The sequence below is a fragment of the Cyclopterus lumpus genome, chromosome 17 (genome assembly GCF_009769545.1).
Source record: "Cyclopterus lumpus isolate fCycLum1 chromosome 17, fCycLum1.pri, whole genome shotgun sequence".
In the NCBI taxonomy this organism is placed as follows: domain Eukaryota; kingdom Metazoa; phylum Chordata; class Actinopteri; order Perciformes; family Cyclopteridae; genus Cyclopterus; species Cyclopterus lumpus.
Window position 1 is genome coordinate 2,008,365 of NC_046982.1, and position 18,081 is coordinate 2,026,445.

The 18,081-nt window shown below is 39.6% G+C and overlaps 1 protein-coding gene across 1 annotated transcript in view; it reads left to right on the forward strand.

The window, feature by feature from the left end:
* Nucleotides 1-17,137: 17,137 nt before the first annotated feature.
* Nucleotides 17,138-18,081, forward strand: part of cdh12a (cadherin 12, type 2a (N-cadherin 2)) — a 65,507-nt gene continuing 64,563 nt past the window's right edge. The window contains exon 1 of the mRNA XM_034556107.1: nucleotides 17,138-17,440. Coding sequence (XP_034411998.1) covers nucleotides 17,138-17,440 — 303 coding nt within the window. The remainder of the gene's footprint in view (nucleotides 17,441-18,081) is intronic.

An 18,081-nucleotide genomic window follows, 5' to 3' on the forward strand; every position in this document is an offset into this window, starting at 1 on the left:
TTTCCGTGCATACTGTGATATTCTGTATTATATCAGACCAGTTGAGAACCACTGCCCTATTGGACCTTATTTTGTAAACAATATGTATAGTAGTTTATGGCAAAAGACAAATATTTTGATCCCGTTTGTTCCCATGGTGTTTGTCAATTTAAAAGATAATTTAAATAAATGTAAATAACAGAAAGTCTCAGTTCGCCATAGATTTGTCAATGAACTACATCTCTCACACAATGTACGTCACCAACACCAACACGGCCGTTAGCTTTGCTTGATAGCTTGCTAGGTAACTTAGCTATGTATCATGCACAAATGCAACATTATCTTTAAATGATGTGTTTCATCCACTGACTCTTTATCAGGCATCAGAGGATGGACTTCTCTATGTGGCCTTTCTGGTTTATAAAAGAATACAATAAGCCAGTTACAATTAATTCTAAATTCTGATGCCACGGTATTAGCTAAGACCAAAAGGAGAGCACATGCCAACTTTTAAATCTTTATGCTAGTTGTTTTTTTCAAATGTCTTTTGTTTGTTCATGAGGCACCGGACTCACTCTCAGAAATGTTTTAATTGTTTAAACGGTCAGACCCCTCAGTCCCTCTGGGTCTGCTCCACAAAGCGAAACAAACAGATTTGGTGTTGCTGCTTAATGCTCCAAGCCGTTGGAACGGCCTTCCAGAGCCTTCCAGAGGATCTCATAGTAGCTGAAAATATAAATAATTTAAAGCAGAATCTAAAAACCCATCTTGTCAGTCCAGCTTTTAGGTTGTGTTTTATAATTGTGTCTTTATTATTATTGCTAATTAGTCTAATTTCAGTCAGATGTGTTTGTCTTATGAGGTTTTCTGCTATGCGTTTAGTATTTATAAATATTGTACTTAGTTTAGTTCACTCTTATTGTATTATACCATGGTCATTAAAAGTGATAGAGCGGGTCATTCTTCAATCAGAGGAGATCCGCTAGTCCATGTCGATGTGTCCTTGGGCAAGGCATTTAACCCCAAATCGCTCCTGTGGCTGTCCCTACAGTGTGTGAATGTTGTATGAATGTGAGCCAGTCCTCATGGGCAGGTGGCATCAGTGTATGAATGGGTGTGCAAAGCACAGGATTGTTTTCTTACGTTTTTATTTTGCCGAGGCAAAGGTGATCATATGTCTTTCAAGCCGTCGCGGGCCACATAAAATGACATGGCGGGCCGAATTGGGCCTGCGGGCCTTGTGTTTGACGCCTGTCATGTAGAGACAGAAATGACATTTAGTTTGTTTAATAAAAGAACAAGGTGTAGATATGTTCTATTGGAAAGGGAAGCTTAAGTCTCTTCATTGCACATTACTAACTCTACTTCCTCCCCGGGGTCTTTGTGCCTTTTCCCCTCAAAGGGTCCATTGGACCTGGCTGTGTCTGAAGCTGGTCCTGGGCCCTGCACCCTGACTCCTTGCCCCTGCTTCCTGCATCCTGGCCCTGACCTGGGCATGGCCTCCTTCCTCAGTGCCTCATGCCTCATTGGCCCCGCCTCTTTCACGATGCCTCCTGCCTCCTGCCTCCGTGGCCCTGCATCAGCCCCTCCTCTCTACCTCCTTCTGGATTGTGGAAATCTGGATCGTGGTCCATGCCTACTACTAATTAATTATACATGTCTGTGATATTCATTGAATGTGTTGTAACTTTGTAACGCTGTTCATCTGTACACATGACATCTATTGTGTCTGTCCATCCGGGGAGAGAGATCCTCCTCTGTTGCTCTCAACAGAGGAGGATCCCCGTTGCTTTTTCCCCCCGAAAGGTTTTTTTCTCTTTTTTGGGGAATTCTTTCCTGATATCGATGTGAGGTCCTTGGACAGGGATGTCGTATGTGTAAAGATTGTAAGAGAGTTTCTGCCACTCTATTTTCTTTATTGCTTTAAATTAAAATGTATTGTTATCATGTAAGTCACCAGAAAAATAAAGATATTTAATCAAATGTTAGCGCAATAGTTAGCTCATGAATGCTGCCATTCTATGTGCAAACTGCTTAGTTGCACTTTATTTGATTCTTTACTTCATGTGGTCATATTGACTTGTAAACATTGTTTTTGACACATAATGATTTACTGCAAAATCAGCCCGTACGAGTGACTTTTAATATTATACTGTATGTTGTACAACTCAGCCATGCAGACGCATGTCAACACTGTTAGGCAGGAGAAAACCAGCTGTTAGCTAAATATGGCTCACATTAAGTGTAGTGTGACTCAATCATTTACCCAAGCTCAAATGTTTTTTCTTCAGCATTATAATCAACATTGTATATTGCTGCATGAGGACATAAATCCTTCAAAGTAAGTTTAACATTTTCATTTTAATCAGGTTCTTTTTTTGAGGGGTGGGGGATAACTAAAATTCTTCTCAGCATTTCAACATGCTTATATAGGAAGAAAGTGCTGTACGTGTTTTGTTTGTTGAGCTTCTGACAATTAATATATCTTTACTTTACTAATAAATGTTCAACTACATTCCATTATGTTTTATCTTGATGTGACATTGACTAGTTATTCCTCAGAAGACAAACGAATGGAGGAGGGGCTAGTACCACTACTACTTCACTACTTGTACTGTGTCTTGGTTAAGAGCCTTGTCTAGCAAAGCATCTTTTCTGATGCCAGCACATTTTTTAAATTCTTCTCATTGGTAGCACCTCATATTTCCATAATGCTACAAGCAGTGTGTGAAAGTGTCTGTTCTGCGCTGCACACGCTGGACGCCTGGGGATTCTTTTCTGGTGGCTGAGAATTGAAAACATTTCCACTTTGGTCAGAACTCTGCACTCGTCACTGCCACGTTTTTTGCCCCTCCTCCACTGTTTTATTCTGAGTATGTTGTCGTGTTATTGTGTATTGTGGTGGATAAAATGTTTCAAATTGTGTGCGTCCACAACATACTGTATATAGTAGCAAATGTTAAATAAACAAATAAACTGAATGTTAAAACTTGTTCTCAGTGTTATATTAGGCTTAAATTAAAACTGCACAAATGACCTAGAGCGCACACACATCTCTGTCTAGTTACGAGAACGCCAGACGTAGACAGACATTGTGTTGGTCCAGTATTAACCGGTAGAGAGGAGACTGTAGAGCCAGGGCCGGGATGCTCAGACCAAATAATGATAAGAGAGAGACGTCAGAGAAACTGAGTGACAAGAAATAATATGTAATGTGGGAGTGGACGAAGGCTGCACCTGCTTTGAGTGTGATGCTACAATAATATGTTAATGTTTGTTGTAGTTGGGAAAGACAGATGTGGAGGGAGGTTGTTGTCTTTAATACCGGACCCAGCTCAGGTTTATTTGTGAAACTGTTGGTTACAAATAAATCTACATGAAGTGAACTCTGATCCAAACTCTCTGTGTTCTGTGGGTCCAGTGTGTGAGTATCCTGTGGCGTCTGCACTAGCAGTCAGATAGGAGAGAGAAACAAGTTTATACAGCATCAGGTTAAGAGATTAGTCAGCATCGACCAAGAAGGAAGAAATCCAGCCACAACAGTATGTTATGCTATATTTGTGTTGTTGATTATATAATTATTATGTTAATGTTCAGGTTTAATTTGAGTTATTTTCTTTACCTCAGATTTGGTTTAAAGTTGTATTGATGTTGTATTGTGTGTTGGTCAGTACGTCTTGTTTGTTACTGCTGGACTTTGATTCTCCGCTAACATTTGGCCTGGTGATTCAAGTGACTTGAAAACCCTCTTTAGTGAGAGTCTCGTACAAACGAAATAAAGAGAGGAACCTCCCATCTCCATTCCGTATCATAGAAACCAGACACGTTTTCAGAAGAGAGCCTGGTGTCATAATGCATGAGAAAGGGAGGCAATGCAGGGGGAATCTTATAAACTAACAGCTTATAAGAAATGCATTTTTATATATTTGTTTGTAACAGTGTATGTAGGTGTGTTGCATTTAGAGATTAGAGTTATAGCTTTAAAAAGAAGCTGTATGACATTTGTGGTAATTTATTTATTGGATGACAGGTCGAGGGAGGGACGGGTGGGGGGAGTATTACCGCCAACATTTTTCATATTAGTTGCATTTCAATTCGTATTGCCAATACCATTACTGCTTTTATTGTCATTATTATTGTACTATATCCACTGTTGCTGTTATTTTTGGTAACGTTTCCATCATGCCTACGACTCTTACTTCTGTCATATGCATTGAATGTGTTGTAACTCTGTTATGTAGTTCATTCTGTACACATGACATCTAGTCTTTTCTGATCCGATGTGAGGTCCCGGAACAGAGGATGTCGTATGTGTACAGATTGTAAAGCCCTCTGGGCTATACAAAATAAAATAAACTGAATTGAATTTTTATGTTTTACAACGTAAAGAGCACATTGTCTGTTTATATTTGTTTAATGGATTACTGGATCGTTGACTTTAAGAAAAAAAAGGAGGCCAATACATACACCTCTGTTTACATCAATGGAGCTATGGTGGAGCAAGTTAACAACTTTAAGTTCCTGGGAATCAGCATCACAAACAACCTGACATGATGTTCACACATCTCCATCCTGATGAGCTCTTAAATGGCTGTATTTCTTAAGTGAACTTAAGAAGGTAAAATTCCTGTGCCATGTTCTTGTACATTTTTAAAGAGAAGCAATATAAAGCACCCGGAAGAAAAACATTATAAACTGGCATGGAATGTGTACGGGACAGGAAAGGAGTGCTTGGCTGTGAGACTCCTTAACTCATCCTCCACCCTACACACATAATATAGTTGTTTGTGTTTTGTTTGTTTTTGTGTGTTTTTCTTGTGTCACAAAATGGGACTACAATCTGCATTGTGTTGTGCATCCACGTTGTACAATAAAATACCTTGTAATATTTGTTTCTTTCCAACAGTCTGAAAGTGAAAATGATTATGGAAGGTGATACGCAGACTCTTTCAAACTCCACACAACATAAACCAAAACAAAACCAGATGGAAACTCACTTTCCTCTATGGTTTAAATGATTTTTGCTTCGTACTACTTTTTTAGAGAGGAGAGATTTGCCCATGGTCAAAAGCAAATAGTACATTTTATTGTCTACCCATAACAGAACTGATCCCCCCATCAACTGCCTATCTGACAAACAGGATGGCATGTGATGCCAGCCAATCCCACATGAAGAGCTCCCATCACAGTTGGCAGCTGGTGATGATAGATTTAACTTGAAGCCACACCTGTGAACTGCCCCACGTTTGACATCACTGCCTCTTCCCTTCCTGTTCTGGCTGTCCCCGGGTCGGCTTCAAGGACAATTGGGACACTGAGGCTCCCAGTAGGCTGTCTGTTTCCTGACCTGAGTAAAAAAAAAGCCCAGATGTTAGGAATAAAACAGGAAGGAGGACACAATAGACACAAAAATGCTTCATTTTGATGACTGGAAATGTAGAACAATTTGTTGGTTATATATGTTTTGTCCAGTAAGGTTAATCCACAGCAATGGTTTCTGTGGAAGCATCTTTTCCTTCACCATTGACCAAGCAGTTGATTGTTGCAGACTTGAAAATAAGCCCAAAAAGTTAAGATGGTTTGAAAATAAATTAAATCGGAAGCATTAAAATGCTTTGTAGTAACTAGTTATTGGATTTCTTTATTTGGTTATTAAGTACTTTACAAGTAGAGGTCAATTTAGAGCTGTTGGTGTCAGCCGCAGCTCTGCGGTCAAAGGAAAAGTGACCTTAATGTATCTAGTCTCACACATGGATTACAAAGGAAATGCACATTTACTTTTTTTGCTAAGATAGATAAGGAAGTCTATAGGCCTACCTGACTCATGTCTGTTTAAATATGAAGCTTCATAAAACACCCGGCTAGCTTTACTTAACATTAAGACTGGGCACAGCGGTCTCCTGGAGTACTGCTCATAACTCCTAGGACTCCTGAGGTTTCTCCCTTTTTTCCCCTGTTATGTGTTTTTTAGGGGTAAGTTTTAGCTGTTTCCAGTGCGAGAGTCCTGGGACAGAGGCTTTCAGATGTTGTACAGATTGTAGAACACTCTGAGGCAAGGGCTATGCAAATAAATTGATTTGAATTGAAATTGAATTAAACCAATTTCTTGGCTGCTGTAGAAACAGGGTGATGCAACATGTGAAGAGGACCCATTCTTATCTAATGAAAACAGAATGATACTTAGTTTCAAGTGAATATACACAAATGAAAACATAGTTATGCATATTATATTCCATGTCTGCTGAATCTCTAGGGACCTCCCTACCCTACGCTTCGAAAAAACTTTTCAGTTAGTAAATAGTTTATTTTTATGTATACATTACATTTAGCTGATGCTTTTATCCAAAGTGACTTACAATCATGTTACATTCATACACTGTAGACACAGCTACAGGGAACAATTCAGTTTTAAGTGTCTTAACCTGCTAACCACTGACCCACAGTCACCCTGACATACATACATATATAGACATATTCTGTTCTTGTTTGAAAACAAAAACGGTTGTAATGTTAATTTTTCATTTGCATACATCCCATGATGCTTGATCTGTGATATGAAGTAATTTCTCACTCCCATTTTATCTCAGTCCCTCTCACATTTGGTGAAAGTAGAGTCACAGACAACTCTTTTAATTTTAGACATGTATCTACTATTTTATTGATATATTCCACCACTTTTGTGAACCTAAGGCTTTGGTAAACTAAAGATGTATGTATAACACATGGATATCTTTTAAAAAGTGAATTTAAGAAATGATGTAAAATCGAGAAAAAGACCTTGGACCCCAGAGGGTTAAGCCATTTGACAGACACAACCATTGTTTTTAGTAAGGATGGAAGGCACTTCTCTGATGACCAGAGGCTGGACATGTTGGCACCAGCGGCTGTGTGTGGTGTTGGGTGTGTGCAGGTCAGAGTGGAGGGAGTCGGAGATGTGATGAAATGAATTCAACGTGACGTCTTTAGCTCAACAATGCCCTCACATGGTAGACCAGAGAATGACACAGCAAGGTGATGTTACAGTTTTTCTCGATTGCTAAGACACATTTCTTGAAACGGTCTCCCATTTTCTCAAAACTGTAAACACAAAACCTCATCTTCAAGCACTATTTACAAAACCTCTGAATCCTCTTGCAAAATGAAACTTTCGCCTCAAAACAGATTTACCTGTGCTCAAAATCAAACACTGCTCTCAAATCGTAAATAAAGTGATCAAAATAATATACACTATCAAGCAGTCAGTAAACAATACACCAATAAATAGAAAACACATTGTTCAAAACATATAGTTCTCAGGGAGAAGTAGATTTTTAATCTCAAAACTAATTTCATATGAACGAAAACATGTTTTATTACAGTAGCTCAAAATTGATCAGAAATTACTACTGTGCTTTGCTCTTTGCAATTTCTTTTGTTCTTCCTCCTCCTTGTAGTCCTATTGTTACAGTACTGTACCTGCAGCTCTCAAATGTGTCCTTGGTCTCTGTGATACTGTGATTCTTGTTCTTTGTTGATATGAACCTGCAACCAGTCAAAATCTATGGAGCAGTCAGTACTGTTACTGTAACAAATAGAAAGCACGATGTTCAAGGCCATACAATGTGTTTATTGTACATTATACAGCCTACAATGCACTGTAGGCCTACTACAGTATACAATACTACAGTAAAAGGGACAAAAATCAAAGGAGTCAACATGTCATCAATGTGCTTCTTCTTGTCTTTGGCTGGTCAGGCCAGAGCACTTATATTGGTCGTGTCACATCATTTGATACAAATGAAATCAATTTTGAGTGATTGTGTTTAATCAATGACATGTTTTCTCTATTTGTATTTGACTGTTGCCCCTTGTGTTTACCGGTGTGGATGACATGTGCATTAGAGTGCAGAATGTGTTTTGACACTGAGAATGTGTTTAGAGTTTTGCTGAAAAGTCTAAGTGAGATCTGCAAATCGTGTTTTACCGTGTGAAATAGTTTAAGGTATTGACAACAGACTGCACAGTCAGCTCAATGAGTTCAGGAAACTGAGAACGTTGTTCAGCCAATGGGTTTTAGTGTTTTAGCAATTGAGAAAAACTGTAATCATAGTTTAGTAAATGGTTTCCTCTTAGTGTAAGAGCCAAGAGTCTATCCATCTCCATTTAACTCACTCAAAAAATCATTCTTTTCTGGCCATTGTTATTAAAATGTTTGCCCTCATGACTCAATTGTGTTCAAAGTTAGTCTTAAGTTTCACTAGAGAGGCTTCAATCACAGAGCTGCCTCTTTTTTAAATTAATACATTTATTTGTGGGGCAACTGTGGGTCAGTGGTCTTCAATTAGAGGATCGGTGGTTCGATCCCCGGCTCCACTAGCCCATGTCGATGTGTCCTTGGGCAGGACACTGAACCCGAAATGTCTCCCGTAGTCTATGAATGTTGTACGAATGTCAGTTACTCCTGATGGACAGGTGGAACCTTAGCTCCTCCCATCAGTGTATGAATGGGTGTGGATGTTAGTTAGTCCTGATGGACAGGTGGAACCTTAGCTCCTCCCATCAGTGTATGAATGGGTGAATGATGTCATGTAGTGTTAAAGTGCTTTGAGTGGTCGGAAGACTAAAAAAGCATTATACAAGTACAGGTCCATTTATCCAAGTATAACCAGTCTCAAATTTGGAAAAGGAAGAACTCCCCTAAAAACTTTAATGAAAAGAAGGAAGAAATCCTCACTGAGAGCAGCAGTAGAGGATCTCTCCCAGGACAGGCAGGGTGCAATAGATATAGTGTGGCCATCTGCCCTCTTGTCTCTGCTGGTGATGGTTATATGTTCCAGTTTGGAAATCCTGAAGAAAGTCTTAAGCACACCTCTATCCGTGAGTAATACTGAGGCAGTAAAGTAAAAAAAATGCCCACACAGATGTTCATTGCAGCCAAATGGTATTGTTTTTGTTGTCTTCGGAGGGAAATTGGAGCAATGGCTGTTCCAGTTGGCGTTTACACTCGGAAGCGCAGATTCTGGGGGGTTTCTGCTGATGATGTTTCTCTTCAATGCATTTCTTTAGCCGTATACTCTTGCTTCATTAATATGGCTAAAGATCTGCGAGACAAACAAAGTAAAGATAAGGAAGTTCTGTTTTTTGTCTTTCATTTGTATTTAGACAATGGAACAGGTTTAGGTGACTAAACCGGCATTTGAGTCCCCTGTTTACCCAGAGAAATGCAAGTGAAAATTGCAGACGTTCTTATTTGCATCCAATTATGTCACTCACTTCACATGACGGCACTGAATCCAGGAAGAAAAACATTTAAAAAAATACTATTTTTCTTTGAGAGCTGGATAGGTGGGTTCTAATAATAAACCCACAAAACGTAATAGGCCTATTACTGACCAAACTGACATTATTATAGTGACATAAATATAAGAAATTGGTTTTCCCCCCGATCTAGAAATATATAATACATACCTCGTCATATTTTGACTATATAAACCAAAAGACTGTAAAGCTGACTGGCTTAGCATGATTATGAGCTTTTGGCGTTTTGATGGCATAATTGTGTGGAATCAGTGACATTAATGACGCAGTGTATTTTATAATTGTACTGCTTGTAGTAATCATTTCCGGTGTGATAATAGTGAATTGATTGGTTGGTAAGTCAAACTCAGTCAATGCATTTAGTTGAGTTTGAATGTTGTGTTTAAAATTTGTCAGATTGTTGAAAAGGTAGATACTGTTATGTGTCTGGCTTCATGCTCCCTCTGATAGTGTGCTGGCTGAACGCCCAGATGAACTCAAACTAGTAGTAACAAAGTAGAAAACAGTATTCTTGATACAGAAGTTATTCATAGATAATATATTTGGCGTATATTTTGCACACTGAGAATTAATGTTAACATAATTGAGATAGATGGGAATGGACCAGTAATCAGGACTCCGTTGGACGACAGAAGCACAAAGACAGGTAATTCCTCCCAGACGGTTAGATTGCCAGTCCGATCCTGGAACTGGAAAAAGACCCGGTGAGTATTTATTTTGTGGTATAACAGACACTTGAAAGTGGTAAACTTGTAATCTTGCACATTAGGGTTTTATGTCATATTGAACTTGAAGTATTTGAAATAAACGGTTTGGTGTATCCTTTCAAGTTGAACTAAGTCTTAATTAGACCAGATTGTTCTGAAAATTCCGTAAATAATTAAAGAGAGAAGATAGATAAAAGTCAAACTCAGTCCGATGCCAAGGTTTTACCTCCAATAATAAAATGTACGTGACAATTAGACAGCAAAACAATTGGAAGAATGGAAAAATTGAGGTTCCCTGAAAAAGGCAGTTTTAGCCTTCGACAATTGGATCAACTCAAAGTGTGTTTGGAGCAGAGAAAAAAAAAGGCAAAGCAGAAAAAACATGAGAAAATGTCCAGGAAGGAAAGAGAGAAATGTAAACTGTTTAAAGTGGACTTTAAATCACATAATATGTGAGTAGAGGAAGCAGAAGTAAGGGAAAGAAAGAACTGAATGTCAGAAAGACACAAAGAAGAACATTTATAAAAAAGGAAAACATATTGCTAAACCTTATCCTTCTTTGTCAGAGAGATATGGGCGAGTGGATCCTGCTCTGGACTCCGCACCGCCACTGCCATGCATTCCTCAGGAACAATCAAGATTTCAGCGTTACTGTTTTAATCTGTTTCCTGCAGAAATGACGTCTCACCTCTTCTGCACCTCCTAAGCTTGCGTCGTCCAGACTTCCCCTCACAATGGTATCCTATATTGCAGATGTGCAGAGAAGAAGGCAATTTGTGTTATATTGTCTTCTGCAGCAAATAAATTGACAGCACTGGTACAAATTACCTCCTAATTGCATCTGTTAAAGGACTCATCTCTGTACTTGTTTTATTAGACCTTAGTGCTGATAAAGGATTCATCTCTGTACTTGTTTTATTAGACCTTAGTGCTGATAAAGGACTCATCTCTGTACTTGTTTTGTTAGACCTTAGTGCTGCATTCGACACCATTGATCATGACATCCTATTACAGAGACTGGATCAGTCGATTGGCATTTCAGGTACCGCACTAAGTTGGTTTAAATCCTATTTATCAGATCGATCTCAATTTGTATTTGTAAACGATGAAGCCTCAATGACCACCAACGTTAATCACGGAGTTCCACAAGGTTCTGTGCTTGGACCAATTTTATTTACCTTATATATGCTTCCTTTGGGCAACATTATCAGGAAACACTCCATAAACTTTCATTGCTATGCAGATGATACTCAATTATATCTATCGATCAAACCAGAGGGGACCAACCAGCTCGCTAAAATTCAAGAATGTCTTAAAGACATAAAAACATGGATGATCTGCAACTTCCTGATGTTAAACTCAGACAAAACTGAAGTTATTTTACTCGGCCCTGGACATCTCAGAGATCAATTATCTGGTAATGTGGTTTCTGTAGATGGCATTGCAGTGGCATCCAACACCACTGTAAAGAATCTCTAGTTATCTTTGATCGGGGCTTATCTCAAATATCAAGGACTGCAATTTTTCATCTACGTAACATTTCAAAAAGATGCAGAAAAGCTGGTTCACGCGTTTGTTACTTCCAGACTGGATTACTGCAACTCCTTATTATCAGGCTGCTCTAATAAGTCTCTTAAGTCCCTCCAGTTAATCCAGAATGCTGCAGCTTGTGTACTCATAAAAACTAAGAAAATAGATCACATTACTCCTGTATTAGCTGCTCTGCACTGGCTCCCTGTAAAATCAAGAATCACATTAAAAATTGTTCTCCTCACCTACAAAGCCTTGATTGGTGATGCACCGTCATATCTTAAGGAGCTTGTAGTACCATATTGCCCCACTAGAGAGCTGCGCTCACTAAATGCGGGGCTACTTGTGGTTCCTAGAGTCCTAAAAAGTAGGATGGGAGCCAGAGCCTTCAATTATCAAGCTCCTCTTTTATGGAACCAGCTTCCACTTTCAGTCTGGGAGGCAGACACAGTCACCTCATTTAAGAACGGACTTAAGACTTTCCTCTTTAATAGTGCTTATAGTTAGGGCTGAATCAGGTTTGCCCTGGTCGAGCCCCTTGATATGCTGCTATAGGCTTATAGGCTGCTGGGGGATGTTTTAGGATACCCTGAGCACCTATCTCCTCTTCTCTCTCCTTATGGATGAATGTACATCTCTCCATTGCACATTACCTCCTCCCCGGAGTCTTTGTGACTTCACGTCTCATCAGACATGGCTGTGTCTGATGCCTGGTGAGCCGGCCTCCCGCGTTGGCCCTGCTGATGCGCCCCGTCCCCCCTCCTCTCTACCTCCTTCTGTTTCATGGATTGTGGAAGTCCATTCATACATTCCGTCATATTCATTGAATGTGTTTATGTAACTCTGTAACTCTGTTCATCTAGTCACGACATCTATTGCTTCTGTCCATCCGGGAGAGGGATCCTCCTCTGTTGCTCTCCTGAAGGTTTCTTCTCATTGACGGTAGTCCGTCAATGAGATAAAAGCAGGAACAAAGTCTGAATAATAGCAGGAGCCATACAAGGGCGAGGTTGAAGTGTTTGTAGGTCAGTCTGTAGAGAGGGACATTCATCCATCAAGGCTCCATCTAAAAATGCAACATCTGCAGCTTTTCTGATTAGCATATAGAACCACTCTGACCATCAGTCACACTGCTCCCAGCTGCAACCTGTTAAGTAATGAGGCTGCATGTGAGTTACACCAATGTATAATGGGTCTATTACCACTGTGAACATACACATGCACCAACACAGCATCTCATGTTAGGCCTGTAATTGGTTAAGATGGGAGCTGGATGAGGATCTTTGTCGCGCCAAAGACCCCTGCAGAGTCAAGCTTTAAGAAGAGGGAGGGACGCTAATCCACAATTTAGTCTTTGTGTTTGTGTGTTCACCTGCTGCATGTGTAGCCGCGAGTCACATTAGAAGTGTGTTTGTGTGTTTTCAGTATGCATATCATACATATCGGATGATTTGGTTCCATCATGCGTGTGTTTATGTTCTTCATATATTTACATGCTGGTAAAGTCATCCACTGTTTGTGCACATATTAGTGCAGCAGGAGACACTGTGCACTTGGTTACCATAACAGGCATTCTGCCCGTGTGTGTGTGTGTATGTGTGTGCGATTAAGTGCCCTGCTTGAGAAGCTCAGGGGAAATGCAGTCAGATAGCGCCTCAGCTACAAAACATTGAAAACAGCCGGCAGAGAAACAGACTGTTTGCCTGGAATCTTCAAGATTGATACACTGTAAACAACTTGTGTTACTAGGGGTGGGGGGGGGGGGGTATATATGAGTGATGCTCAACAACAGACTATGCTGAATGAGAAATTAATAAAAAATGTAATGACGTATCATTATTATATATTTTTTTTAAATGACTTTTCTTCATACAATACAATTCAGTAATGTATATGATATTTAACTAGTGTAGCTATACGGCTAGCAGTAGGAGTATCCATTTTCTACTAATACATGGTTTTTCAGCTCTTCCCATTCTGCCGACATCGAGTGAATGAGCCATTATTATACAGATTTATGTCAACCTTTTTATGTCACCTTTCAAAAGAAAGTACATATGACAGTTTCCTGATCCGATGTGAGGTCCTGGGACAGGGAAGTCGTATGTGTACAGATTGTAAAGCACTCTGAGGATAATTTGTAATTTGTGATATTGGGCTATACAAAATAAACTGAATTGAATTGAATGTGTACTTTAAAGGTTTTCTTTAAATATGCTAACATTTCAGTTTGAGAGAAAAACCCATAGTGAATGACAAGCACAGAGGAGGGAGATGATTGGATAAAAGTACTGCCAGAGAGAGAGAGAGAGAGACAGAGACAGAGGGAGGGGGGCAGGAAGAGGATCAAGGGGTGTATGAGAGGGAAAGAGGCTGCTAGGGACTTAAAACATAAAGAGAGCTGAGAAGAGAAGAGAATCGTAGAGGAAGAGAGCAAATACAGCGTGCTTGTAGTACAACAGGGTGAACTAACAAAGACAGAACTGTCCACAGAGAGAGTTACAGGACATATGTGGACTTGGTGTACTTAGCAGCAGCTCGGCGGGACAATGAGAGGCTTGTGTGAGGTAACTGCTCTGCTTTTCTCTCCTAGCACTGCTTGTTGATGAGAAAACGCAACACGAGCATTCAATCAACAGCCGTTTTTAAATGAAGTTACTGATACTCCTCTGTTTCTTAATGCTGGTTTATTTTATGTGTTGCCAAATGTTAGGGTTTATTCTTGAAGTGTGAGGTGGGACAGTAAGAAGGGGGGGGGGACTCTACAGGAGTGACAGCTGAAGAAGAGGAGCTGCAATCAGGACATGTTGTGCTTTCCTAAGCAGGAAAGCCTGTTCACTTTGTGGATGCACACGCATGTGGTTTAAGCCCTTCACTTAATGATTATGTGGTGTATTTCATTGACTTAATAACATGTTTTTAAATATTCATTTCACATTTCCCAGTGATGTAGTATCAATTCCTTATTATTGTAACCCTTTTCTTGTTAATTCTACTGCTATTAACATAGTTACAATATATGTTTAGTCATTGCATTTTGGAAAACTGAAGGGTGGAACTTATTGAATCGCACTGCAATCATTATTATATTGATACCGTCTCCTAACAGACCTTGTGAATGTTAAGGTCCTTATAACATTCACATAGTTTGTGAGAAGAAATAAATACACCTGTGCTCTGTTTTGGATGTTAATGCAGTCTTTATGGATATAACTTAATGAACAAAATGGGGGGAAGTAATAAAAGGATTACACAACTAGGAAGACAATTGATGTGTTGGAGGCTGGTTTGGATCTGCAGTCTAAAGGTGTTTTTTGATTAATTCGTGAATTTATTGATCAGTTGATTATTCTGAGCTTTCGCACTTTTACTTTTACTTCCCTAAACTTAATATTACCACATTTAACGACATGCCATAGCCGTAAACTTTTGCGTATACTCAAGAAAATGTATGGAAAGTATAAACGTACTGAATATTATGCTATCTGTATATATTTTCAAAAGTATTATATTTATAAAGCCACTCAGGATTTAAATTATTCTGCTAAATTACAACAATGATACAAGTGGCGCAAAAAGTATGATTAACAGCCGAGGAGAACAAGTAATTGTTTTGCAAGTCTCAAGCCTCCAAGGCTCACGTTGCCCAACTTTAAAAGCTCATGTCCCCAACTTTAAAAGCTCATTTGCCCAACTTTAGAGGCTCATGTTGCCCAACTTTAAAAGCTCATGTCCCCAACTTTAAAAGCTCATTTGCCCAACTTTAGAGGCTCATGTTGCCCAACTTTAAAAGCTCATGTCCCCAACTTTAAAAGCTCATTTGCCCAACTTTAGAGGCTCATGTTGCCCAACTTTAAAAGCTCATGTCCCCAACTTTAGAGGCTAACGTTGCCCAGCTTTAATCTTAAATGCATCCTTTATTTTAAAGAAGAACATTTATTTATATTAGAGTATGTATACCCATATTTCTTCCAGTACTATCTCAAGCAAACTACTTTATTTACTCAATCAATTTTGACTACGTACCTTGATACAACTGTTACGCTAACTCTATGTAACCAACACACGTTGGACATTTATGAGATGTCACGACCAAGTCGCGTGCCTATCCGCATCATACACCGGCCGAGATTACTTAATTTTCCGCCGCACGCATACCGTCATCACTACGTCGAGGATAAACTGAGTTTAACTGCTGCTTAGTTATGTTATTTCTCGGGCAATATGATTTGTACTGCTCCACTTCCTTGACTGGAAAGAATGGTTCCTGCTTATTGAATTGAGAGTGATACATCGGAACTCCAGAAGCATCTCTGGACCAATAGTTGCTCATCTGTTACAAACCAAGGAGCGGAACAAAGTTTCAGTTTAAGCGAGGAGCCTGAACCGTCATGTGGAGCAGATTTAGCATACTGGCTGATCCCACATGGCGCCATGGTGGCGCCGCCGCTAACAATGTAGTAAAAGATGCAGCCTTTACCAGGATTCAAGTGAGCGTTGATGGTGTGGATGGAGCTACTCAGTTCCATAAAAGAGGAGCTTGATAACTGAAGGCTCTGTCAGCGAGCAAATATATTTAACTAAAATCCATTTAAAATTCTGATAATAACCTGATTGAGAGAGCAGATAGCTGAATACAGTTAAACGCAGAAGAAAAGTCGATAAAAAACAAACAAGCATGTTATTATTTGCCTCCACGTGCCTCAGTTCAATATTCAACAGAGTAGATGTAGCCTTCTCTACCCCCTTGTAGGCAAACTGTAAGGTCAAACATGTCATTCACTGTGTGCAAATGTGTTCCTGACAAGAGCCATGCAGACCAAAGGGAGATAATCACAGTGCCATACCGCACTTTTTTTTAATGCAGAGCTATTCTGCTTTTAAACACAAATATATTTATAAATATTCATTATTACCTCACACATTAATGAATGTCAGGTTACCTTTCATAAATTGAATGTTATATAAACTAGGATAATGTGCCGTGTGGATGTTGAGCCACAAACAGGAAGGTGGCCCTGATTCCACACTCCAAATATTAAAAACAAAGCTCTGCACTGTTGTCAGATTACAGTTCACGAAGATAAAGTGATGTTTCCTGTGATACAAATGTGATAAATTGCTCACTTGTTGTAGAGATAGCACAGCTAATTATGAAACTTTGATCACATGGTAGCATATGGCGACTTATAAAAACTCCATCTGCTCGAGATGAGATTTCTACTAGTCAAGAACAAACTCTCAATACTGTTATGTTCACCATTTCCTCCAGGTTTCTAAGCTGGGGACTGAATGAAGTGAAGAAAAGACGTCTGACGTCCAACTCTGAATCTCTCCAGTCCATCCTCTGGATATCATCAAAACAGACCAAGACTTTCCACTCTAAACACAACTCTCTGACAAAACTTAAAACCAAAGTGTCTCCTTTATCCAACATAATGATTTCCAGTAACTATCACACTTCAGCAAGGACAGTGGATTGACAGATTCCTCTCATCATCTTGGAATTTAAACACTTTGTCCACCTTCAGGGGAAATAGACGTTTGGATGCATGTCCATATCCAACTAGGAATTAACCAGCTTTGTAACTTTCCACTAAATTGTTTAACAGCAATACTCCCTGATGATCACAAGGGATTATGCTATGCTTCTGTTGTGCTCCTATTTCCTGTTGGACTACAGCTCCCAAATCCCCCTGCAGGCTCTCCTCCAGAGCAGAACTAAGGCTGGGGTGATGTCAGCCAGAGCAGGGACTGGAGCCAAAAATGTGACAGCATCTTTGGGGAAAGTGACATCATTAGTGAGCAGGACAAGGCTAAGGAGACATGGGAAGTTTAGGGTCCAGCGTATTAAAAGAGGATGGGTGTGGAACCAGTTCTTTGTCCTGGAGGAGTACATGGGATCAGAACCACAGTATGTTGGAAAGGTAAGTAAACATTATTTCTATCTGACCTCTATTTATTTTGTCCTAGAGTCCTGGCGATGATGGCAGTATAAAAGTTGTACACAAAGTTTTACAAAACAAAAATGCAAAAACTCAAAAATATATTATCAATCAAGGATATTATTGATATATTAATACAAAACTATAGTATAGCAGTGTTGTTCAATGCCAGGATGAGGGTCCCTAATGTGTCTAGTTGCAGCTACTGATCTTTAGGAGTCAGTAGAGATTAAAGATAAGGAGGCAGTTCTTGTGTAATATATCTGCAGTTGGAAAAGCAGGGCTAAACAACTTTATCTTACAAACTGCAATGATGTGTGCAGAAACGTAAATAAAAGACAAATCATAACGCAGCATGACTCTTTCCTTGCAACAAAACAAAAATGTTTCTACAGTGGAAACCTAACATGACCCTCAACACTCGATATGATGCAGGGCGACTGTGGGTCAGTGGTTAGCAGGTCCGTCTTTCAATCACGGGATGGGTGGGGCAGAAGGGAGAGAACAAATATTGTCCTTCTTCAGCACTGGGCCCTGGAAAGTGTGCACAGTACAAAGTGTTAGGACTGAGTGTAGGCATGTGTTTGTTGAAAGATTGTGCTGCTGTGTGGCTTTGTTGGATG